Source organism: Heterocephalus glaber, unplaced genomic scaffold (genome assembly GCF_053883595.1).
Source record: "Heterocephalus glaber isolate CG9 unplaced genomic scaffold, H.glaber_assembly_v1.0 deba00001561, whole genome shotgun sequence".
In the NCBI taxonomy this organism is placed as follows: Eukaryota; Metazoa; Chordata; class Mammalia; order Rodentia; family Bathyergidae; genus Heterocephalus; species Heterocephalus glaber.
Window position 1 is genome coordinate 12,856,195 of NW_028258349.1, and position 27,077 is coordinate 12,883,271.

At 37.3% G+C, this 27,077-nt stretch overlaps 2 protein-coding genes across 6 annotated transcripts in view; one reads left to right on the forward strand and one right to left on the reverse strand.

Moving 5' to 3' along the window:
- The window catches only part of Znf382 (zinc finger protein 382), a 162,273-nt gene that overhangs the window by 134,835 nt on the left and 361 nt on the right, over positions 1-27,077 (reverse strand). The window lies entirely within an intron of this gene.
- Positions 2,737-27,060, forward strand: Znf566 (zinc finger protein 566). 5 transcript variants are annotated; one of them, XM_087191300.1, is made up of 6 exons: positions 2,738-3,123; positions 5,057-5,198; positions 7,268-7,334; positions 11,116-11,242; positions 11,562-11,660; positions 19,269-27,060. In XM_087191300.1, exons 3-6 carry the CDS (start codon positions 7,326-7,328, stop codon positions 20,285-20,287), a joined length of 1,254 nt encoding a protein of 417 aa, XP_087047426.1. In that variant the 5' UTR covers positions 2,738-3,123; positions 5,057-5,198; positions 7,268-7,325; the 3' UTR covers positions 20,288-27,060. The 5 variants fall into 5 exon arrangements, with proteins under 5 accessions (XP_087047429.1, XP_087047428.1, XP_087047426.1 ...); XM_087191299.1 differs by lacking the exon at positions 5,057-5,198; XM_087191301.1 differs by lacking the exon at positions 5,057-5,198 and having other exon boundaries at positions 2,739-3,123; positions 11,565-11,660.

Consider the following 27,077-nt stretch of genomic DNA (forward strand, 5'->3'; position numbering starts at 1 on the left):
TCTGTAGCACCAGTCATTAAGGAAATACAAATCAAAACCAAAATGAGAAACCACCTTACAGACATTAGAATGATTATTATGTAAAAAACAGAAAATGACCCAGACATAGTGGTGGATGCTTGTAATTCCAGGACTTCGGGAGGCTGAAGCAGAAAGATCAAAAGTTTAATCCCAGCCTGGGCAATTAGTGATTTAGTGAGACCCTATGTCAAAAAATATATATATATATATAAAGGGCTGGAGAAGTAGCTCAGTGCAAAGGCCTTAGGTTCATCCCCAGTACCACAAAAAAGAAAAGAAGATGTGTTGGAGAGGATGTGAAGAAAGTGGAATCTTCATGCATTGTTCAGAATGAAAATGGTGCTGTTGCTGTGGAAAACAGCATGGTGGTTACTCAAAAAATTGAAACATAGAATTATCAAATGACCTAGCAATGTCTCTTCTGGGTATACTGTATATCCAGAATTGAAACCAATATTCAAAAAGAGAATTTACACATCCATGTTTATTATTATTCAATATAGCTAACAGGGGAATCAACCCAAAGGTCTACTGATGGATACATGGATAAGGAATATCTGGTATATACATACAATTTGTTGTTACAATAGGAAGGAAATTCTGACATAATCTGCAATATCAATGTACCGTGACATTATGCTAAATGAATTAAGGCAATCACAAAAACAGAGATACTGTATAATTCCACTTATATAAGACATCTGGAGTAGTCAAATTCACTGAAAGAGAAAGAATGGTGGTTGCCAGGGGCATGGGAGAAAGGGAAATGAAGTTGTTTATGGGTATACAGTCTCAGTTTTATAAGATAAAATGTTCTAGAGATTAGCTGCACAACACAATGTGAATATCTTTAACACTACTGAATTGTGTATTTCAAAGTGGTTGTAATAGTCAATTTTGTTATATATTTTGACCACACATACACATACACACGTGAGCACACACAAGATAGGCCTAGAATGAAAGCACTCTGTTGGTCATGAGTCAGTAGTGTTAGCTGAAGTCATGGAAGTGGGATTTGGTTGCTGAAAGTAATTTGTTTTGTTTTGGTTTTTGGTACCAGGGAACAAACTCGGGTCCTTGTGCTTGCGCGGCAGGCAGTGAAACCACTGAGTTAAATCCCTGGCCCTGCTGAAAGTAATTTGTACAGACCTTGTCTCAATAAAGTACAAAATAGAAAGGGATGGGGATGTAACTCAGTACAAAGGCTTAAGCTAGTACTAAGCAAAGACGACAATCCTTAAATCAAATGGAAAAAAATTCACTGCTGTTTTTGCTGCTATTGTTAATGACCAGATGATTAGAATTAATAAAAGCAGTTGGGTTAGGGCTAGGGCTGAGATATGTAGTTCAGTGGTAGAAATGTCTCTGGGATCCATCTCCAGTACTGCCCAAAACAAAAACAAACAGAACCCAGAAGACTGAATGGCTATATCTATCTACAGGGACTGTACTCCAATTAAGAGCAAGTAACCCTGGACCCAATACATAAAATGTTCCTTTGAAATAGACTTTATTTCTTAAAAACATAACACTGATTTTATTTTTTCTTCCATGACGGATGTTTCTGGTGTTAGGTAAGTTGAGCTTTAAATCATTACAAGTCCCTAGGTTCAATCCCCAACAAAATAATAACAATAAATCATTATAAGCTCAATTGTGTAACCTTTAGCCCTTCAAAACTTTAAGAAAAAGAAAATCATGCTCCAGAGAGATCCGTCCTTATTATTGTTTTACAGATGGGGATCAGCAATGACTCCTCAATACAATTCCAGTCACACACACACATACATAGCTGTTTTTTGTTTTGTATTTTTGGTACCAGGGATCGAACTCAGGACCTTGCGCTTTCGAGGCAGGCGGCGGCACCACTGAGCTAAATCCCCGGCCCTATACTTGTTTTTGTTTGTTTGGTTGGTTTTTTTTGGCACAGTCTTCGTACGTATGTAGCCCAGTCTGGCCTTGAACATGTGGTAATCCTCCCGCCTCAGCCTTTCAGGTGCTGGGATAACAGGCGCTCGCCATCGCGCTCTTGAGATAGCGTCTCTCCCAGTTGGCGCTGGTTGAGCTCAAATTTGCGATCCTTTTGCCTCCGACTCCCAGAGTGCTGCGATGACAGGCCTATGCCATCACGTCTGGCTGTATTTATTTAAAGCATCAATTACACATACACACAAAACTGTGAATGCAGTTTCTCTCAACACTTAGGGCACCACTAACACCTAAGTCCCACGCCGCTGGATTCTCCTTGTCTCCTGCAAAACCCGTTCACTCGCCCCTTACTCTCTTCGGACTCTCTGTTGACACAGAAGTCAGTATCTCAGAATAACAGGAGCCCTCTTCACAATTTCGGAAACTCCTCTCTCTTTACCTCCCTGAATCTGTCAAACATTTAACGATTCCTTCCCTTCAGCATCCCCAGTCACTTTTCAGTTTCCTTCTCCCGACCTCTACAAGCCTCCCTGACCAGCTTTGGGTCTCACAACCTCAGTTCTTACAAGCGATCTGCACTAAAGAATACTAAGCCAAACTCACCCAAAGGCCAAAACAGCGCCCCAGAAAGTCTGACCCTCCACTTTTCTTGGGCCTGCTAGCACTCCCAGAAATCTCCCAGGTATTGTCAAATAAAAGCTTGTCTATGAGAAGAAAGAATATGACTTTTAAATGGGGCAGTAACGGCTTTTCCCCGCTCTGAACTACATTTCCCAGAAGGTTAAGCGGCGCGCATTACCTGTCCCGCTCCTACGGATAGCAGGAGAGCTTCGGAAAGTAAACGTATCTGCATGGAGCTGATGTGGCCTTTTTTGGCAGACACTACTGGAAACTGAGCTAGGGCTCTGTGAAGCCTTCAGGGTGTGTTTCAATGAGGGGTGAAATTACGTCCACCCGGCTCCAACTAATCGCTGATTAAGAATCCTGTTGATCGGGAGCCATCTTGTCTACCCCAGTACGTCTCTGACTACATTCCCCAGAAGCCTCCTCGGCCTCTCGCGGGAATGCAGCATTAGCGTCTTGCGCTGGCGGGATCCTTAGGGTTGCACAGGCAACTGCCCTACTGTCCTACTGGGTTGTGCTCCTTTGGAGAACCTTGGAAGGCCGGAGGTGAGGAACCTGAAGGGAGGGCGGGGCCGGACCTGGAGCCCTGGCTTTGTGCAAAGGAGGAGTCAAGATTATAATAGCGTAGTTGGGCTGTATGGTGCTTTGTGATGCATGATCGTGTGATTGCAACAGACTGTTTCTGTGACTGGCATTTGTTTCTAATGCTAATACTGGTGCAGATACCATGGGGTTGGTGGGAGAGATTAGGACCACGTGCAACATTGTGTGCATCTTGTGACTGAGTGGAGCTTGTAACTTGAGTGTTACTCTGTAATTTGTCCCCGTAGTGATGTACGATTGTACATTGTGACTATGTGCAAGAGTATAGGTGGTAATACTCGGTGTATGGGTGTGAGTACGTGGTTTGTGTGTGGTCATGACCTTGACTGATGCAGGTGTCCGGTACCTGTGACAATGTCTTTATGACTGAATGCCCCATCGTTAAATGCAATTGTGCTTAGATGACCTTTTAAGGCCCTAGGTGTGTGGCCCTGTTGGTTTGGGTGTGGGTTTCCTGTAACTGAATGTCCCCATTGTAGGTGTGTGTGAAGTTTTATCGCGTATGTACACCTCTTTAAGCACCATACTGTACTGTAGTTTTTTCCCCTTTCTAGAACTTCATGAGAGTTGTCTTGGTGTCCTTTGCCTTTTATTATGTTTATATGTACAACTATGTTTGTGAGATTCATTTATGTTAGCTATAAGAGGGGTTCATCCCAATTCTTTGCTATATTGTATTTTACATTTTGAGTATATTGCACTTATCCATCCCCTCTAGTAATGATGTAAATTTAAATTATTTATAGTTTTAAAAAAATTTCATAAACAATGCTGCCTTGAACTTTCTTTTACATGCTTGAGTTTATCTACCAGTGGAATTGTTGAATTATGTGATACTTTCCACTTTACTAAACAGTGCAAAATATATACCAAAGTGGATGAACGAATTTACACTTGCATGGCAATGTTTGAAAATCTTGTTGCTGTATATATCCCTACCAAAACATTGTTAAGACTGTGTAGCATATACAAATACGTATAATAGAATACACAAATCTTAAGTATGCAAGTTTGTAACAGCCTCTTAAAGGACTTAGCAAAGATTCCAGATGGTTCCCTCATGCCTCCCCCCAGTCATCTTTTCCAGTCACTATTCAGAATTCTTATTTTATCCATTTTTGAACTTCATGTATACCTGTATATGGAATAATATAGCACGTACTCTTTCATGCCTAGCTCCTTTTGTTCCATATTATTTTCATGAAATTCATCCATGCTGTTTAGTGTGATTGTAATTAGTTCTTATTATATTTGAGGATATATTACAATATATTAATGTGTTACACTGTTGATGGACATTTGAGTAGTTTCTAATTTGAGACTATTGCAAATTATGTTGTTGTCATGAACATCCTAACATGTTTTTGGTAAATATATGAAAGTAGGGTAAATACTTAGCATCAGATTATAAGGTAGATATATGTTTAATAGATACCACCCATTTCTTATGCGATTGCTCCAGTATACACTCCAACCAGCAATGTGTGAGTTCCAGTTGCTCCACATTCTATCCATTATTTCATACTGTAATCTCTTAACTATTTTATTGGTTGTACAGTGGAATTTTATAGTTTTAATTTGGATTTCTTGATGTATAATGTTATTCAGCACCTTTTCATGTGTTTATTGGCCATTTGGATATCCTCTTTTTTGATGTGTCCAGGTATTTTTGCCAGTTTTCTCCTTTTTAATCTTTTTCGGTTTAAAAAATTTTATTTTTGTATAGTGAACATGCCACAACTCTCGTGAGTGAGAGATTAAGAAACTTAATAAGACCAAGAAGACAAAGAGGACAGTAAAGTTTACATAGCTGAGGCCAGGCGGAAAATGATGAGACAAAAAGCTTGGCTTGCATCCTCAGCACCTTTATTTATAGTGCAGATAAGGAAACCGAAAGGGGATGCCTGATTGGAACCTGGAGAAGGGCTAAGGTCTGCAGGAGACAATGCTTGATGTTTCTCTGGTGGATAGGTGGGAAGGAAGACAGCCTTGCTCCACCACGCCCTCTGCAGGAGCAGGTGAGTTAGGCCTGGCCATAGTTATCTATAGCGTATCGCTCCCACCAGTAAAAATAGTATAAAGAATTTGCAATTGTTCAGATGCCCCTGAACAATTGTGAAAAACAGGAAATTTACACTAATAAAAACTTAACTAATTTACATTTTGTACTTTTCTGTGCCAGGAGCCAATCCATGGTCCCATATTACTTTGTCTTGTCTCATTAGTCTTCCCCCATCTGAGATAGTTCTTTAGTCTTCATCTTTCATCACCTTAGTCCTTTGGAATAATATTGATATTTTGTAGAATGTCTTTCAGTTGGGGCTAGTCTCATGTTTCCTTATGGTTAAATTTGGACAGTGCATTTTTGGCAAGATCACAGAAATGGTGTACTCTTTTAATGTGTCATATCAGAGATATGATGTCATTGTGTCTCATTATTGGTGATATTAACATTTATCAGTTGGTAAAGTTGGGTTTTGCCAGATTCCTCCTATAAAAAATTACTGTTTTTCCCTTTTTACTTGGTATCTTCTGAGGAGACTGAGGCTGTACAAAAATCCTGTCTCTTCTGCCGCCTGCCTCACAAGCACAAGGTCCTGAGTTCCATCCCTGGTACAAAAAAAAAAAAAAAAAAAAAAAAAAAATCCTGTTTTTAATCATACTTTAGCCCATCAATTTATAAATGTTATCTGTAACAATACTATAATGTTTGACTAATGATTTCTCTTTCTGTCATTTTATATTTATTAATTTAAATTCTAGTATAAGGAAGAGCTGTTTCTTCTCCGTATGTATCTTTAACATTTATAGACTTATGGATATCTTATTACACGAATTTTAATCCATTGTTATCATTATTCATTTTGATGCCAAGATTTGGCTGTTAAGTTGGCTCCTGTGTCCTTTCAATATGACTTTTGTTGTTGTTTAGCATTTTCTTAATTTCTGGCACCATGAGATACTCCAAGCTCACCTTGCATTTTACCTCCTCTATCCCTGGAATCAGAATTTTTTTCAAGGAGCTCCAGTTTCTTTTATTGGAAAATGAATTTATATATCAAGATCCGGGAACTTTGTGTGTTCATTGCTATTAGGTTGCCACTACCCAAGTTCTGGTTAGTGGAGAGAGCTAAAAATATATAAATGTTTTTGCACATATCCGTCTGTCTATCTGTTTACATATTTTAAAACCACCAGTTCATACTCATACCTTCAATTCCAATTCTAAACCACAAGTTTCTATCAAGAACGGTGAAGTATCTGAAATTTTCTCCTATTTGTAAAGTAATAAAGTGGCTTGATACACCTTCACAGATGCTGATAGAAGATATTAGACTTCTGGGTCAGTAATATTATTTTGTTTCATTTTCTGGGTTTCAATTAGGTTAAGCCAAGACCTATTAACACCCCATATCTTCTCAAATTAGGCAAGATAATTCTTTCTTGGTCAGAACTTGGGCCCAGATTTTTTAACCTAAGCTTATTGAAAATTGGTTTGATCAAGATAAATCCAAACTTAAAATATGTAAAATCTTTGAGCAGTTATACTTTTAGAGATTAATCAGAATTTATATACTGTACAAGTAAAATGATACATGCACTGGGGTATTTATTGCAACTTTGTTCTAATGAAAGAAAACAACTCAAAGGATCCCTGGCTGCAGATTGGCTCAGTAAATTAGGTTATATCCATTTCATAGAATACAATGTAGTTATTAACACAATTATGTATCACAATATGTATTAGTTCAGATTTATTCCAAGGTACCTTAAATAAAAATAGCAATGTCTATGGTAGTATATATAATATGCTATAATTATGATGTATGATAAAAATACGATGTTTATATCTTTGTATGTGTGTATGTTTGTTTGTATACAGACATTCATTTTTCAAGCCATGTCTATCCTACCCAAATTCAACTGGTTCCAATCCAAAGCCTGGCTCTGTAGAATTGAAGATGATGAGAGAATTGCCCATTCTTCTCACTGCCACGTGTTTATGTGGATTGAACACAGGGGAAATGATCATTGTGGGTGTTGTGAGGCAAGAGGAGTCTGACATACCTTCTTTTACCTTTCTTAGGTCTGTCCTTTTTCAAAAAAGGAACCCAGAGGAGTCTTTTTCTACAAATATTAAAGCCATGGCTCAGGTAAGATACTGTTTCTTTTGCTGAAATAGAATCCTTTTTACCTCTAGTACATATAAACACTTGCTTTTCCTCATTATGAGACTTTTTGATTAAAAAAACCTTCTAGCTGGGCATGGTAGTGGACACATGTAGTCCCACACTCTGGGAGGCTGAGGTAGGAATATTCCAAGCTTGAGTCTTTCCTGGACAACTTACCTTAGTGAGACCCTGTCTCAAAAAAGCAGAGTGGAGGGCTGAGGGTGTGGCTCAGTGTGAAGGCCCTGTGTTCAGTTCTCAGTACCAAAACAAACAGAAAAACCCAACCAAACCCTTTCAATTTAGTTCAAAGCAATGCAAAAGTACTCTTACCTTGCTGTAAGGAAAGAATCTCTAATAAGTCAACTCAAAAATTTATCTGTTGGTGGAAATACTTATAGAAAAAAGAAGTTGTTAGATAATTGTCAGTCAGCCAAGTACAATTTTCTCTAAGGAAATTTTAATCAAAACTTTAAAGTGCAATTTAAAAATTCATCTGAAAATTGCCAGTCATTTTTAAAGAATGCTTTTTTAAAATTGTAAATTACTTAATTTAAAAATGATCTAACCCAAAGCTAGGCATGGTGGCATATGTCTGTAGTCCCAGCAACTTGAGAGGCTAAGTAAAGACTAAGTAAACTTCTCTTTTTTGGGGTGGAGAGTAGGTACCGGAGATCAAACTCAGGACCTTGCGCTTGTGAGGCAGTGCAGCCACTGAGCTAAATCCCCAGCCCATGGAGGATCTCTTGAGCCTAGGAGTTTGAGGAGTTTGAGGCTGGCCTTGGCAACATAGTAAGATCCCATTTCTTTAAAATAAAATTAAAATAAAAAAAAAGTCTGACCTAGACCAGGTTTGGAAATTTTTTTAAACACTGGATACCATTATCCCCTTTCAGGAACATGAGCTCCATCTCCTCAGCAACTCAGTGCCCATTGCAATTTCCCTTTCTTTTAATCAATGTTTACATGTTCACGTACCAATTCCTTGAGTATCTCATATCTCACACTTCTGCCAGATATCCTGATAAATCAGAAGTATGTTTCCCACATTGTATTAATGAATCTTGTTTGTTTGGACAGTGATTTGGTGGGATGGAAATGAGTGATTGTCTTGTTCCTGAGTTTAGCGTGAAAGTTTTCAGGTTTTGACCATTTAGTATGATGTTGGGTGTTGGTTTTTCATAGATAGCCTTAATCAGGTTGAGATAAAGACCTTCTATTCCAATTTTCTGTAGCATTTTTATCATGAATGGGTGTTGGATTTTGTCACATTTAGCTGCTATTTTTGATGAATCTGTTATACTCATTATCTCCTGATTTACTGCAGAGTCACAGGGGACATTAAATTCTCATATTGTACCTTCCATCTTTCCTGACTGTTATACCACTGTTTTTGGTTAAATCAATAGTGCCCCTTTTTTTTTCAGTACTAGGGATTGAACTCAGGACCTTTTAAAATAAGCTACATCCCCAGTCTTTTTTCTTTTTTTGGTACTGGGGATTGAACTTGGGACCTTGTGCTCACGAGGCAGGCGGCAAAACCACTGAGCTAAATCCCCAGCCCTATTTTTCATTTTTGAGACAAGGTCTCACTACATTGCCCAGCCTAGACTTCTGAGACTTGTGGTACTCCTGCTCAGTTTACCAGAGACTGGGATTACATGCATGTGCCACCACACCTAGCTAATAATATCACATTACTATGATTGAAATATTCTCTCCCAAGGTAGTTCATGGCTTTCTCTTTTCATTTCTTTTTCTCTCTTCCCCCCACCCCTTGTTTCTTTGTTTCTTTCCTGATTTTTAAAAATTAATATATTTTTTAAACTGTATATCCTTTTATTGGTACATTTTAGGTATACAATATAATGACATTCATCATTGGAAATTTGCACCTTTACGTAATCTCTCTTGGTTCTTATTTTTCCCCCTTCCCCTGCCCTCCCTTTAACCCCTCCACCCCTCCCTATTTACAAAGACTTTGTTTCCTTTTTTTCATTTTCTCATAGTCCATTCCCTTCTTTCCTTACCCCTACCCCCCCCCCACTTCCCCTTCCCCTTTGCCCCTTTTCTTCCTATTTCACATTGTCATACCTTTTAGTCCTTATTTACACTTTCAGTTTCTCACACTAGAGAAACTATTCGGTATTTATACATGTGTGTCCTATTTACTTCACTTAAGAGTAGCACCTCAATGTGCATCCATTTAGCAATAAATATCTCTAATTTCTCATTCTTTATGGCTGAGTAGTACTCCATCTTATAAAAAAACCCCACATTTTCTTTATCTAGTCTCCAGTTGATGGGCATTTGGACTGTTTCCAAGTTTTAGCTATTACAAACTGTGCCACTGTGAACATGGGTGCACACTATACAGGGTCTCACTTTGTAGAGCAGGCTAGCCTTGAACTCACTATGTAGCCAGCCTGGCCTCAAACTTGAAGTGATCCTCCTGCCTAAGCCTCCTAAGTGCTGGGATTACAGGTGTATGCTATCATGCCTGGCTAGATTTAAAAAAAAAGGGGGGGGGTGTCCAGGGATTTAGCTCAGTGGTGCTCCCACCTGCCTCACAAGTGCAAGGTCCCAAGTTCGATCCCCGGTACTAAAAAAAAGAAATCCATATTTACTCCTAAGGAGAGTGGTAGTAGTGATTACTATTTAGTAGTAGCTTTATTCTAATACAACATTTCATTTTCCTGTGGTTAATTGGATTTTCCCCTCATTTACTTAATCATTTGTGTATTTGTTTCTGAAAACTCCAGCATCACTGCCACATACCAATCAATAATTTTTTTTAATCTGTTCACACATATAGATTCCTTTTGAACATAGAAACTTCTCTTCCCATTCCTTTATCTTCTTGCTCTCATCTGAACTGGTTACTGTCTAGACCTGCTGCACAGCTTTCCTGAGACTCCTTTTGTTGTTTTCCCTAGATTTTCTTTCACCACTCTCCTATTTCCTGAATCCTATGTCATCTTCCTTTTTGGTTTAAGTCCTCATTTTAGTGGAACACATCTTCTGGTAGTTTCCTAGGAAATTGTGCTTGAGTCTTTGTATGTCTAGGGATGTCATTTTTTAACAAGAGTGATAGTTTAGTTATAGAATTCTAGATCAGAATTTTCTTCATCAGGCTGTTGAAGAATTGTTCTTATATATAATTTCTTGCTTTTAGAGATGGTCTCAAGAATTCCATTGCTCCTCTGATTCTTGATGCCTTTTACATGATCTACTGTCCTCTGTGGATGCTTTAGTGTTCTATCTTTGTCCTTTATTCTGTTTGTTTTTTGTTTGTTTGTTTGTTTTTGGTACTGGAGATCGAACTCGGGTCCTTGAGCTTGCAAGGCAGGTGGCGGAACCATTGAGCTAAATCCCCGGCCCTTTTATCCTTTATTCTGAAATCTTACTCTTAGCAGTTTGGGAAAAGGGGAGGAGAAAGAAGATCACGTGGTTTTGATAATTTATTATGTGGCAGGCATTATGCAAAGCATTGTGTAATTTCATTTGATTGAAAAACTTCTTAGCTAGATTTTTGTCTCTTCCCTGCCTTGTTTGGATAATGGAAGTATCCCACTGAACACAGGCAGTTTTGTCTAGAGGCTAAGACATGGAAGTACAGTGATTCTGTGGTGAATTTTTGTTTTTACAGTCTTTTTGTATTCATATGCTCACTCCATTTCACTTCCTGTACCTTAATCTTTTTCTTTTCTCTTTCCTGGACAAAACTCTTTTATTAATCAAGTCATATACATGATTGTTGTTTCAGGAATCAATGATGTTCAGTGATGTATCCATAGACTTCTCTCAGGAGGAGTGGGAATGCCTGACTGATGATCAGAGAGATTTATACAGAGATGTGATGTTGGAGAATTATAGCAACCTGGTTTCAATGGGTAAGGATATCTGTCCATAAGACTTCAGATTCTGTCCTTGGAAGGTCTATTTCCTTCAGTATGAAATGCTTACCTACCTTTCAAATATCAGTTGGAATTCTGCATCTTATTCCTTCAAGAATGTTCTGAACATTGTAGAGTTAGAAAAAGGGAGCCAAATTGAATTATGGAAGACATTTCAAATCTTCTGTTGTGTTTCACTAGTCTATTTTACATTTCTTTGACTATTACTGTAATGTTATGTCTTTCTTTACAATGAAGAGCCTGGATTTGAGTCCTGAGACATTCTTATACATTTGTCTCACTATTTTTTTGTAAGCAGGACTTTGCATTTCTAAACCAAATGTCATCTCCTACTTGGAGCAAGGAAAGGAGCCCTGGTTGGTTGACAGAGAGCTAAGAAGAGCCCAGTGGCCAGGTAAGTGAGGCACAGCAGGTAATGATCCAGTTGGTCAGTGGAGAGACTGCTTTCTTCACATACTATCTGGAAATCTCCCTTTAAAAGCTTGTTGTGCAAACAAGACTTTTTCAACATGAACTTACCCTTTTCCCTTACCTAATACACTTAGCTTGCTTTTCTTCTCTTATACTTCTCTCCTAATTCTAACTAGCTGGTGCCTCACTCTACCCGCTCTAGTGATATTCCTTTCTTATCCATATTTTGGATCTAATTTCTTCTCAGCTTCTCATCCTCTTTTGTATTTAGTCTCATAAAAAAAAAATCACTGTCTCTTGAAATACATGTTTTCTACATTGTCACAGACTTGTTTTCTTTAACTAGTTTTTTGTTTTATTTTGGATTGATTCAGGAGTTGTAGACCCTCACTGATTTGTTAATACTTTTAATCAATATTTACTGTTTTTCTAATATACATGAGGTGCTTAGCTAGGTACTATAGAGTTCGAAAAAAGAATAAGTAATTTTAGAACTTACAGCCCACTAGGAGTTATGGAACATGTCTGTCAAGAACTTCTACATGTATATCCTTGATAAGAGAAGTTAAAACAGGGAGCTTAGCAGAAAGTGAGAATTGATATAGAAGACTTGATCTATGTAGAAGGAGAGACTTGGGCATGTGTGTCATTAACTTTATTTATTTTTTTATTTTTTGGTACTGGGGAATCGAACTCAGGTCCTTGTGTTTGTGAGGCAGGCGGCAGAACCACTGAGCTAAATCCCCAGCCCTGTCATTAACTTTAGATAGAGGGTTAGACATAAAAGACCTATGTCTCTATGGAGAAGTTATAGATGATAAAGATAGATTTGGTACAGAGGAGAACAGAACAATACATTCATTCAGTATAAATTTATTGAGCACCTACTATATATCCAGCACTGTTCTCAACTCTGGGGTGATGATAATATACAAAATATGTTTTTCGAGAACTTAGCCCCCACTATAGGGAGAAATAAACACATGACTATATATCAGGTAATAATAAGTGCTAAAAAGAAAAATGAAGCAGAGAAAAGGGATAGAGTGTTCTATTTTATGTGAAACAGTAAGAGAAACTTTATGATCAGGTGACATTTGGGCAGAGACCCAAAGAAGTCCAACAGTAGATCATTATATGTGACTACTGGGGATAAAATCTACTGCCAAACATTCATGGGAGATTAGATCACAAAGCAGAGGTAGGGAGAAACCGGTCGGTTAATAAACTGCCACCCAGGCCATCATAAAAGTCCTTTCACTCTCAAACAAGAAGTCACTAGAAATCTATGAGACCAGGGCTGCTGCGCTCCAATTTATGATTTAAGAGGATCACCTTCCCTTCTTTATAGGAAGTAAGGTTGGAAGCAGACCATTCAGTAGGCTTTTGTAGTAGTTTGGCTGAGATACAGTGATGACTTAAAGACCATCACTTAAATATTAAAATATTACCACTAGCATTAAAAGGAAGGGGTAGAACCTAGCTTGTTGGGATTGATTCCCAGAAGCAAGATGTTTCCAAGCTGTCACATATTCATTCACAATATGTGAATAATTAATAATATCCATTACATTATATATTTTAGGGATGGTTTATTTTTATTTTAAATAATTTTTGCCTATATCTTTGGCAAGTGATACAATAGTTTGTTTTTGTTTTTTGGTGGTTTTGTATTTTTGGGGAAGGGGTCTCACTGTCATCCAGCCTGGTCTTGTACTCACTGTATAACCCATGTTGGCTTTGAACTCACGATCCTGCTGCCTCAGCTTCCCACGTATTGGAATTATAGGCATGTACCACTAAACCCACCTTGATATTTTGTCTTTTATTGTGAAAATTTTCAAACATAGATGCCACACTTGCTTCATCTACCTAATGTTGTTGCTCAAATATTTTCAAACAAATCCAAGACATCTTGTCATTTCTTCCTTATATAACACTATATATGCACTAATCATGCGTAATAAAATTTACAATTATTTCTTAGTATATTGGTTTATTTTAGTATCATTATATTAAGTACTTAGGAGAATGGAAATTTTCGCTAACTTGTCTGTGGCTCTTTTATATGCTTTTTATCTACTACTTTTTTTCAGTTTTTTAAAAATTAATTTTTTTTTCGGTACCGGGGATCCAACTTTGTACCTTGCGCTTGTGAGGCAGGCGGCAGAACCACTGAGCTAAATCCCCGGCCCCTGAGAATTAATTTTATTGGTACATTTTAGATGTATATAATGATAATATTCATCATAGGGAATTTGTGCCTATACAAATTGGAAGACCTTGGTCTATTAATTATTCTTTTTTTCCCATTCCCCTCCCCTCCCTTCACCCCCTTCAGTTTTTATAGACTTTATGGAATAAAAACATTTATCTTTCAGTTTCAGAGGGCACTTTTAATTTGATTTGGATTGGCATCCTTAATATGGATATTTTAATGTGTTTGTAATCAGTTCCTTTATGGTTGTTGTGATTTCTACAGACTTTTTTAGATGTCTTGTTTATACATTTTTTTTCCTGCAATTTGTTTTATATCTCTCTTAAATTTCCTTTGCAATAAAATATAAGTTGGCAATCCAAATCAAACCCTCCATCACCATATACACATCTTAATTTAATACTATTTATTCAACAGGTGCTTATTTCATCATTGTTTTACCTGCCTACTTGGTGATTGCTAGGTTCTGATTTATGTTAGGTTATACTTTTTTTTTTTTTTTGGTACCAGGGATCGAGCTCAGGTTCTTGTGCTTGCACAGCAGGCGGTGAAACCACTGAGCTAAATCCCTGGCCCTTAGTTTTTATTTTTTATGTCTCACTTTGTGTGAACATTTTGCTTCAAAACTCATGAATATTGTTGCATGCATTCATGAAGAAATAATAGCTGAACATTTACCAAATTTGGTGAAAGATACAACTTGGGTGTGGTGGCATATACCTATAGTCATAGTAATCTGACAGCCTGAGGCAGGAGGATTGCAAGTTCAAACCTTGCTGGGCTATTTAGTGACATAGTGAGACCATGTCTCGACATAAACATTTTTAAAAAGGGCTAGTGGTATAGCTCAGAACAGACTCTGGATTCAATCCTCAGTAACACACACACACACGTAAAACAAAACTTTAGAGAACTGTAGAGACAATACCAAACACAAAACATACAACTCGAGTTACCAGGATTTTAATTCAATAGTTTTTTTCTTTTAACTTCAGAAATTATACCAACATACATCTAATTAAAACTTTCTCTTTTTTTTGGTACCGGGGATTGAACTCGTAAAACTCTTTCTTTATAACTCCTGCTTGGCACGTAAGAGAAACACTTCAATACTAAGACTTTTCTTCAGCCCTGAAAAGTTGACTGTTGATTCTTTACCACTGCTGTATTCTCCTTATAGAACTCATATTTTACATTTATTTCCTACATATGCCTCCTATGGCTCATTAATTTTTATCAATATTTCCATGTCTCCTTTCTCTGAAAAAAAATTTTAAAGTAATTCATTCTGGTTTTTCCCCAGCTTTATTCAGGTATATTAGGGATAAAAATTATATATATTTATGGCATAAAATAGGACATTTTGATACACATTTGCATTGTCAAATGATTACCACAATCAAGGTAGTTAACATACCCATCACCTCACATAATTTGTGTGTGTGTGTGTGCATGTGTTCATGTGTGGTGAGAACATTTAGAATTCACTCTTAATAAATTTCAAGTATACAACACAGTATTACTAACTATAGGCTCCATGATTGTACATACAATGCTAGTATTAACTATATACATACATAAATACATAGTATTGCATATTATTAGTATGTAAGTGTATATTAGATCTCCAGGACTTCTTTTAGTTTGCATAACTGAAACTTTTTACCCTTTGGCCAAAATTTACCCTTTCCCTACCACCTAACCACTGGCAACTATCACTACTGGCAACTATTACTGTTTCTATGAATTTAGTTTTATTTCATAAATGAAATCATAATTAAGATCATGATATTTGTCTTTCTGTACCTGGCTTATTACACCTAACAGATGTTCTTTAACTCCATCCATGTTGTTGAAAATGACAAGATTTCCTTCATTTTTAAGGCAAAATAATACTCCATTGTAAATATACCACAGTTTCTTTATTTTGAAGCAAAACATTACCATACTTTCTTTATCCGTTCATCCATTAATGGACACTTAGTTTGGTTTCATATCTTAGCTTTTGTGAATAATACTACTATGAATATGGGAATGAAGGTGCCTGTTCAATATACTAATTTCATTTCTTTTGGGTACATACTTAGAAGTGGAATTGCTGGATCATGTGATAATTTTGAGGTACCAGTATACTGTTTTTTTGTAAAGGCTGTACATGAAACATAATGAAGCATTCTAATGAAGCTTTTGATAATCAGCATTTACATCTTTTGTATTGTGTGTCTATTATAGGAATAATTTTTTTGGAGGTTTTGTCTATCTGTTTATTTGTTGGTTTTTTTTTTTTTTTTTTGGTATCAGGCATAGAAATTGGTTTCCTTGCTCTTGCGCAGCAGGAGGCAAAACCACTGAGCTAAATCCCCAGTCCATTTGTTGGTTTTTGAAATAGGGTCTTACTATGTTACCCAAGCTGGCCTTGAACTATTCGTCCTTCCTTCCCTCTCTTCTTCCTTTTCTCCCTTTCTCCTCTCTTCCCTTTTTTCTTTCCTTTCTTCCTTCTTTCCCTTCCCCCTTCCTTTTTCCCTTCCTCTCTTTATTCCTCTTTTGTTCTGTGGTACTGGGGGTTAAACCCAAGGCCTCACACATGCTAGGCAAACACTCTACCTCTGAACTGCATCCCCACTAAAGGTCCTACTAAGTTGCCCAATCACCCATGTCAGCCTCCTGAGTAGCTGAGATTACAGGTGGTGTGACTATACCTGCCGTTATTATTTCTTAAATAAGCTTTCTGTCCCCTTTCTCTTTCCCCATTTCTCTTGGAACTTACATAATATAAATGTTGATTTGCTGTTTGTTGATGTCATCTAAGTACCATAGTCCCTCTTTACTTTTTTTTATTCTTTTTTTCTATTTGTTTCTCTGGGTAATTTCAGATAACTAATCTTCAAACTTCAATTCTTCTGCTGATCAAATCTGTTGTTGAAGGTATATGCAGTTTGTCAATTCAGTTATATGTTCTTTAGCTCTAGAGTTTCAAAAATTTTTAATTTTTGTATAGTTTGTATCTGTGTTTTGAACTTATCCATGAATTATCTTCCTCGTTTTATTTAGTTGTCTATCTGTATTCTCGTTTTGTAGCTCATTGAGCTTCAAGATGAGTATTTTTTTTTCATTGTTTATTGGTACATGTTAGGTATACAATATGACATTCATCATTGGGAATTTATATCTTTACATGGTATATCATGGTTCTTATTTTTTCCCCATTCCCCTGCCCTCCCTTCAACCCCTCCACCCCTCCCTATTTACAAAGACTTTGTTTTCATTTTTGGGTTTTCTCATACTTTTTCCTTTCCCTTCTTTCCTTTCCCCTGCTCCTCCCACTTCCTCTTCCCCTTTAGACCTTTTCTTCCTGTTTCACATTATCTATTCTACATTTTGATTCTTATTTACACTTTCAGTTTCTCACACCAGAGGAACTTTTCTGTATTTACACGTGTGTCCTATTTGTTTCATTTAAGAGTATGGCCTCAATGTGCATCCATTTAGCTATAAATGACTCTAGTTTCTCATTCTTTATGGCTGTGTAGTACTCCATTTTATTTTTTAAAAACACATCTTCTTTATCCAGTCTCCAGTTGATAGGCAATTGGGCTGTTTCCAAGTTTTAGCTATTACAAACTGTGCTGCTGTAAACATGGGTGCACATATATCACTGTGGTATGATTCTTTTAATTCTTTTGGGAAAGCATTTTGAATTCTTAATTAGGTGTTTTGTAAATTTCCATTTCTCTAGAGTTCATATTTCTGTGATTATTCATCATTCTTCTGGACATTCCTTGGTGTAAGCACATTTTAAAAAGTAGGCATCACATCTAGTCTTTGCAGATTGGCTCTGACATAGAAAACCCTTTGTACTTGTTTGGGTCCAAAGGTTCTGAGCTGGCTTGGTACCTTGGTCATCAGTGGGTAGGCCTGGTGCCTAGTTTCATAGGGCCTGGCTTACTTCCTGGTTCTGGGAAGAGGGTCCTGAATTTTGGGTCCACTGAGTACACGGAAGGTCTTGGAATTTGAATCTATATATTTAGGCCTGGATCCTGGAACCATGGAGGCCAGCCTTGTGCTGGTGTCCACTGTAGCTGGTGACTGGGATAATGGATCTGGAATAAATGGGTCTGGAATCAGTGCTATGAGAGCCAGCCCGAAGTCTGGGGCAGCAGTTGGCCTGCCTAGATCTCAGAGCCATAAGGGCTGGCTTGAAGCCTGGGGCCACAGTGGTCTGCCTGGAAAGGATGTGGGCCTGAAGCCTAGGACTGTGGAAGTCAATTTGGTGCTGGAAATCACTGGGCAGGCCTGTCATTTGTGTCTGTAGCAAAGTCAGGTACTTACAAATTCACTCCTCTTACCCATTAGCCCTCTTTTGTTTTACTACCTGGGCTCCACAGAGGTTAGACATAGATGATGTAAAACTGTTCTTCCTATTCCCTTCAAAGGGTCTTTTCTGTGCTCTACCCAGGTGCAGTAATCTTTCACTTGGACTGCCTAGCAATTGTGAAGATACTTTTACATGTATTTGTTCAGATTGATGATTTTGCAAAAGGAAAAGCGCTGAAAACTATTCTGACATTTTGCCCTGAGATTTTATTTTAGCTATTGTGACTTTCATTTGTAGGTATTCTATCTTTTTTCTGATAACCTCCTTCCTCCTTAATTTCTGTCATTCTTTTTTTTTTGCTGGCTTTAAGTATTGAACCTGGGGGCTTCACACTGAACTACATCCCAAGCCTTTTTTTTTTTTTTGGTACCGGGGATCAAACTCGGGTCCTTGCGCTTGTGCAGCAGGCAGCGAAATCACTGAGCTAAATCCCTGGCCCTCCCAAGCCATTTTAAATTTTTTATTTTGAGACAAGATCTCACTAAGTCACCCAGGCTGGGCTCAGATTTTGAATCCTCCTGCCTCAGCCTCCCAGAGTACTGGGATTATAGGTGTACACTTATCATTCCTAACTAAGTTGCTTTATTTTATTACTGCTGTATCTGTTTTAGTCTTGCTGAGAATATGACTTTTTTTATTCTGTCCTCTACTTTTCCCAAGAATGATTAGACTGAATACCTTATTCCTATCACAGAAAAGTTGCAGTGTGGGTTATTACCATATGATTTAGTGTGATTTTAAATAATCTTCTTTACTGAATTTAGAATGCCATTCCACAACAATATTTAGTATTTATTGTGTGTTACATACTTGATAACAACTTTCCTATGTGGTCTCCCTACTATCTTTTCTTTTTTCATACATTTTAGTATATGTGCTGCCGAAGTGAGCAACTTCTTTCATACATTTTAAAAATTCAGTTTAATTCTCCCATTTTAATTGTACTTTTATTTCTCTTAAATAATAAAAATATTGGTGATTGCTTTCATATTTCCTAGAATCAAGATATGAAACCAAGAAATTATTTCTGAAGAAAGAAATTTATGAAATAGAGTCAGCCCAGTGGGAGGTAATGGGAAGACTTACAAGACATGACCTGCAATGCTCTAGTTTCAGAGATGATTGGGAATGTCATGGGCAGTTTGAGAAACAGCATGGCTCTCAGGAGAGACAGTTCAGTGAACTGATAATCACTCATGAAGATGTAACTACTTTCAGTCAGCATCCATCTTTGACATTGCAGCAAATTATTAATAATAAAGAGAAATACTGTGCAACTAAAGAATATAGGAAAAGCTTTAGACATGTCTCACAATTTACTACTCATCAAATAATTCACACTATTGAGAAACCTTATGAATGTAAAGAATGCGGAAAGGCCTTTAGACATCCCTCAAGGCTTGCTCATCACCAGAAGATTCACACTGGCAAGAAACCCTTTGAATGCAAGGAATGTGGAAAAACATTTATTTGTGGTTCGGACCTTACTCGTCATCACAGAATTCACACTGGTGAGAAACCTTATGAATGTAAAGAATGTGGAAAGGCCTTTAGTAGTGGTTCAAACTTTACCCGACATCAGAGAATTCACACTGGTGAGAAACCTTATGAATGTAAAGAATGTGGGAAGGCCTTTAGTAGTGGTTCAAATTTTACTCAACATCAAAGAATTCATACTGGAGAGAAACCCTATGAATGTAAGGAGTGTGGTAATGCTTTTAGTCAGAGTTCACAGCTTATTAAACATCAAAGAATCCATACAGGTGAGAAACCCTATGAATGTAAGGAATGTGAAAAGGCTTTTCGTTCTGGTTCTGACCTTACTAGACATCAGAGAATTCATACTGGTGAAAAGCCCTATCAATGTAAGATATGTGGGAAAGCTTATTCTCAGAGTTCACAACTTATCAGTCATCATAGAATTCATGCTGGTGAGAAACCTTATGAATACAGAGAATGTGGAAAGAACTTTAATTATGACTCACAACTTATTCAACATCAAAATTTGTACTGGTGATAACCAGTACAAAATATGTGAGAAGGCTTTTAACTATTGCACAAACCATTCAGTATCAGAGAATTTATCTTGTTAATAATCTTTCTAGATACAAGGCTACAGAAACTTTTTTTTTTTTTTTTTGGAACCGGGGATTGAACTCAGGTCCTTCTGCTTGCTAGGCAGGTGGTGAAACCACTGAGCTAAATCCCTGGCTCTAGAAACATTTTATTTGTTGACTACAGTTTATTCAACTGAAGAAAAATTGTGTTGGTAAAACACTATGAATTGAATGTTTCAGGAGCTTTTTAATGAAAGTATATATTTTTCTTGATTTTAGATTATTCACTATAGCAAATATTGAAAGAAACTATACTTTTGGCCCTTCTGGTCTTTTTTTTTTTTTTTCTCCCTTGTACTAGGGATCAAACTCAGGACCTTGCACTTGCTAGGCAGGCATGGCGTCACTGATTTTTGGCAGTACTGGAGATTGAACGATGACCTTCGCATTGAGCTACATCCCCAGCCCTTTCTTTATTTTGAGGTAGGGTCTCACTAAGTTGCCCAGGCTAAGTTCAAACTTGTGATCATTCTGCCTCAGCCTCCCAGAATGCTGGAATAACAGGCATATGCCACCAAACTTGGCTCTTTCTGACCTTAAATAGCAGAGAATCCATGCAGAAATGTAATCTTGTAATTTTCATTCTTTTCTCCCTAATTTTTTCTATAATTATTACATTATTAACATTTTAAACCATCTTAAATTTGTATGACTAAAACTTACTGCTTTGCAGTTTGTAAAATACTTTTAATTTATCTTTAATAATAGAAAAGGGACCTTTTTGTTTGATTTTTTTAGTACTGGAGATTGAACTCTGGGCCTTTGGACAGAGATATATCCCCATCCCTTTATTTTTTTGAGACAAGATCTTGCTAGGTCACTAATTTGCCCAGGCTGGTCTCAAACTTGGGATCGTCCTGCCTCAGCATACTGGAATGCTTGGATTACAGGCAGGTACCACCATGTCCACCTTGTGTGTGTGTGTGTGTGTATGTGTGTGTGTGTGTGTGTGTGTGTGTGTGTCCATTTTTGAGACAGGGTCCTACTATGTAGTTCAGGTTGGCCTCAGACTTGGTATGTACTCTAGCCAGGGCTCAAATCTGATCCCCTTGCCTCAGCTTCCTGAGTCTAGTGATCACAGGTATGTGCCACCACACTTAGCTACGTTTTTTAAAATGTTTGAAGATGGCTGTTTATTTTGTTCTTTACAAAATTAAGGCTTTCTTTTGTTAAAATATTCTTAAATGACTTTCTACTCAGTAAATAGGAGTTCTTTATTATCTTCATTATATTTCATTGTGATACTATAAAATCATTTTGTTTTATTTTTGAGACAAGGTCTCACTGTGTAGTCCAGGTTGGCCTTGAATTTGGTGTGTAGTCCAGGCTGGCATTGAACACATGATCCTATTGCCTTGGCCTCCCTAGTACTGGGATTTCAGGTGTGCACCACTACATCCAGCTAATATTATTTTATTAAATCCCTATTGATGTTATTGTAGTTTCTTCCAAATATTTTGCCATGATATGTGCCAAAATCCTTGTCCCTGATCAACATTCTTCCCAGGGACATCTTTATAGTATGTCTTATTTTAATTTCAGAAATAAGCCATAAATATTCCCTATAAAAGATTTAAACTTATGAGATAAACATACTTTTTGTCTTCTATCTTGTACCCATTTTCCTTCCCAAAGAATAGTCATTGTCAGTTTATTACCCTTCCTGGTGATTTTTCTTGAGAGACAGGTTCTTGCTGTGTTCCCCAGATTAGTCTTTAGTTTGTGGGCTTAAGTGATCCTCCTGTCTGGGCCTGCCAAGCAACTTGGGCTACATTATGTACCATCATGCCATCCCTATGTTTTATAGATATATTTCTCAGTAGAAATTATACAATGGGGATGATTATAATACCTACCTCAATGTTTTATGAGAAGTAAATAAGTTAAGACATATAAGGTTCTTAGAATTGTGCCTGCTACATAATAAATACACATTACTGTATGTTAGTCATTGTTTTTGTATTTATTGTTGCCATCAGTATTATATTTGTCAGGAAGTTTTAACTTTCTGCAAAATCAATTCACCATCAGGCCGGGTATTTTTAATTTAAAAAGACCCTTTGAGGGTAATTGAATTTATAAAATCTTCCATCATCACTTATTTCCTGAGAACAGCAAATAATCCTGGTGCTGATTGGAAAAGTAATGTGAATAATGGATGGGAAGGGCTTTATTCAGGCTGAATTCCTTTTGTGCAACATTATTATACTTTGCGTAAAAAGAAAAGCACATAGACAATGCATTGGTGATGCTTATGAAGCAAAAGTAACAAATGGCACTACATTTAAAAATTGCTATCTATAGGGCTGGGGATTTAGCTCAGTGGTTCTGGCACTTGCCTTGCGAGTGCAAGGTCCTAAATTTAATCCCTGGTACCAAAAAACAAAATTTTGATATTTATAAAGAGAAACTTAATGGTTACTGATTTAAAAGGCTATTCTGAATACAGTGCCTTCTAACACATTTGGTAACCCAAACAAAATTATTCTTAGGAAAATATAAATTACTAGTATTGTCTCAGAATTAGAACTCTTAGAAGACTATTGTAAACATAGGGAACAGAAAAATTATCATGAGGTCAATTAGCTATTAATGAATGATGCAACAAACCCAACTTTTTAAGAAAAACTGTATCAAATGTTCAAGGAACTACTTCAGTTACACAGTAGTCATATATTCTACCATTCTAACATAATGATAACAGAAATGGGTTAGGAGAGTACCCCCCAATAAAGCTGTTTTCCAGTGTCAGCTATGAAGATAATACACATCCCCTAAAGAAATTAGCTAACTGTATCTATTAAAAGAGTAATAGAAATGTATCTAGTTGAGACAGTACCTACCTAAACAGCATGCCCAGGGTCCGTTCCAGCCAACTGTGATACTATGAGAAAACACATGCCCGGTTTTACATGCTGTTGTGACTGAGAATCCAGAAATCTCTCTTCCCCTATGGTCCTTGGCACTATTGAACCCAGGACCTTTACACTGAGCTACATGCCCAGCCCTTTTAAAAATTTTTATTTTGAGACAGGATCTCACTAAGTTGCTAAGTTTCCCAGGCTAGACTCAAGTTTGCAGTCCTCCTGCCTCATTATCCCAGAGTGCAGGAATTGCAAGTATGTGCCATCATGCCTACCACTTTTTAAAGAATTCTACTTTTTAATGTATTTGATAAGCTTCTGATTTTTAATTAGCTGTTCAGTTTTAAAAAAACAAACACTACAAGGCAAAGAAGAGATGTCATTTCTGCAAGTCGCAAGTGGCTACCCTTGGGTTACTTTTGTTCTGGACAACAGCAAAGAGCATGCCCATGTCTCACAGGAGGATTTTTTTTCCCCTTTTGTTCTGGGATGAACTTTTAAGATAGCAAATTCCTTACCCTTAAGGCGATTTGGGTGTGTGAGGAGGAATAATTTCCCTATGATTTCTTGGATGTGAACACTCAGTTTAAAAAATTTTCCAGAGATAAAATAGCTAAATTCCAAAAATGCAGGATATTTTTTAAAAAATGACCTGGTCTCGTTCAAATATTTTTTCTTACATGCATTTTTGTTTTTGTTTTGTTTTGTTTTGTTTTTGGAGACACGGTCTCAGTACGTAGTTCAGGCTGGCCCCAAACTTGCACCAATCCTCCTGCTTCAGCCTCCCAAGTCCTGGGACTACAAGTGTGTGCCACCACACCTGCCCAACATGCATTACTTTTTATTCTTTTTTTTTGGTACTGGGGATCGAACTCGGGTCCCTGCGGTTGCAAGGCAGGTGGTGGAACCACTGAGCTAAATCCCCAGCCCATTTTATTCTAAGCATAACATCAATTAAAAAAAAATAGGATACTTTCTTGACTTATATAACTAAAAATGAAAAGTTTTAGAGTTAACCTATACAAAAAAAAAGCCATACTATCCCAGTTTTGCAGTAGAAACAAACACATCACTGGAATTATATATTGTATTCTAGACCAAAGTTCAACAAATATTTTCCATAAAGGAGCAGACAGTAAATATTTTAGCCTTTGCCAGCCATACTATTTTTGTAGCAACTACTCACTCCCATTATAGTATAGATGCTTACTAAAGATCTCTTAAGAAATCCTGAAGTTAAAACACACACAAAACAGCACAGTTTGCTTTTTTGAGGTTTAATGTTTTGAAATGGACCTTTATACCTCAAGTTTCATGCTCAGGAAATAGCTCCTACATTGCACAGATACCATTCTATAGAAGGATAATCCATATATTCAGTTACAGAGGTTCATTTTTCATGTCCCACCACCATTCCTTTTTTTCTCAAAGTCTATGTAAGAGTATTTTTGTCTGTTTAGTTTTTGGCTTTTGGAGACAAAGTCTGACTATGTAGTTCAGGCTGGCCTTGAATACACTACATAGCCCATGCTGGCTTTGAACTTGAGGCAGTCCTCCTTCCTCAGCCCCCTGAGTAGTAGGATTACAGGCATTTGCCACCATGCCTGGAAAGAGTGTTTTTCTGAACACTGAATTACTTGGGTTTTTATAAGTATACAGAGGTAAATGTTTTATAATAAATTTGAGGAAAGTAGAGTGAGCAAAATACCTGTAAATGCGAATACTACATTGATAATTCTGTTCTAATGTTTCACATTAATGTCAAAAGCAAAACTCCTCCAAATGAGAGAAACTGCCAAATGAAAATTTATTTTGTGTGCATATTTTGTCTTATATTGAGATAGTGCATTTGTACACAAACCAGTGAAACAAATTTTAAATAAATCAATCATGTGCAAACATTAACATGCAAATAAGTATAATTTTATCATGTAGGTATATTTTTATCAAACTGAAATTTGCTTTTTCACATTCAACTGCACATTTTTATTTCCCCTCAGGTCTACAGATAATATTTAACTCAGTGTTCATAGTTACAGTATGCTCCACAGTATGCTTATCCCCAAGATCTAGTCAAACATTTCCCTAGTTGTGACAATTTCAAATTGTCTTTCAAATGTCTTTTCCATTTAAAACTAATTATTCACTGGATGTGGAGGCACCCACATAAAATCCCAGCTACTCAAAAGGCTGAAGCAGGAAGACTGAAAATTTGAGGTCAGCTTGGGCAATTAGTGAAACCTTGCCTCAAAATTAAAAGGGCTAGGGATACAGCTCAGTAGATAGTTACAGGGGTGAACTCAGGGGTAGTGCTCTCCTGGGTTCTATCTCCAGCACTGTGGGGAAAACCAAGAATTAAACAAAAATGATGCTTCAGTGATGTGGCTCAGTGGGAGAGCATTTTTACCCTACCATGCTTGAGGCCCTGGGTTCACTCTCCAGCACCAGAGGGGGGCACAGACTTCCATTAACATTCTTGTCTATTTCTATAAATTAAGTTTCCCAGGCCATTTCCAGTATGTTTCTTAGGAAGATTTTGCTTATAGAAAATTTCAGAGCATAAGAGGAATGCAGTTTTCTCAGCATAAGAAATGTATTTCTCTCTCCTCTCTCTCTCATGTTAATCCTTCTGGAATTGAGTGTTATACATGGTATGATAAAGGAAGTCAGCTTTGTTTCCATCCAGCAATAAAACTAAGTATGCCAAAGCCAATTATTACTCATTTTCTGCTGAGTTAAAATTCTGTGTTCTTTATTAAAAGCTGACATCCTCAAATCTACTCATATCATGGTCTTCTGTGTTCCAGCAATGTTTAACTTTTCAGTAACTTTTATTACTTGGAAATACAAAATATGCATATTATTAACATAATTTATAGTTGCAAATAAAGACAATCTTGTGAACAAAATCTTTTTAACTCTAAGGAAGAGGGAAAACTCCCTCACAGGAATCTGGCAGAAGCAAATCAAATATTAGAAGGCATAAATTTCTTTTAAAATCTCGTTCTAAAAGTTATGTTAATTTTCATTCTATAAGCCTGTGATTAAATGCAAAATACATAAATTGTTTTAAAATATTTTTTTTTCTCATGAAATCTTCAGTCAAGCTGATGCTGCTGGCAGATGCAACATTCCTCTCTGTCAAAGTTGAAAAGAGTAAATATTTTGGTTATATCAAAACATGTAGGTGGGTATGGTTGCGTGTGCCTGTAATCCCAGTACTCCAAAAACAGGTAGGAGGATTGCAAGTTCGGGCCCAGGCTGGGCAAGTTGAGACCCTGTCTCAAAAAGGAAGAGGGGGAGTTGGGGATGTAGCTCAGTGCAAAGGCCCTGCATTCCTTCCTCAATACTAAGAGGGCGAAACACACAGTAAAAATGCTCAGTCATCAAACGCATCGTTTCTTACACCATGAGTAACTCATGCCTACTGCCTCCGCGGAAGACCCGACAAGCAAAACAAACCTATCATGGCTTTCAACATTTTGAGCCAGGATTCATACAAATACTCATAGTAAGTTACTGACACAGTCGCACTAACAGGCAAAATACTGTTTTCTCGCGGGCCCCCACATAGCTCAGTCCTACAGACTCCGACACACAATTCACTTAAAAAAAAAAAAAAAATCTCCCTCACATACTTAATTCCGGTCGCCTCAGAAGCACTGAAAGAATCACCTTTAGAACCATTGTAAAGACAGATGCCGGGCGCTGTCCTTGGTTGGTATGCAGAGCCCCGCCGCCCTCTCCCCCTCCTCAGATTGGCCGCAAAGGGAGTCACTTTCCAAGCGCCCCTCTTTAATAGACGCGCAGCTATCCGTCCCAGCCC

Coding starts and splice junctions, on each gene's coding strand:
- Znf566 (XM_087191300.1), top strand. Junction 11,243..11,561: donor TAGCAACCTGGTTTCAATGG/GTAAGGATATCT, acceptor TTTTTTTGTAAG/CAGGACTTTGCATTTCTAAA. Junction 11,661..19,268: donor AAGAAGAGCCCAGTGGCCAG/GTAAGTGAGGCA, acceptor CATATTTCCTAG/AATCAAGATATGAAACCAAG.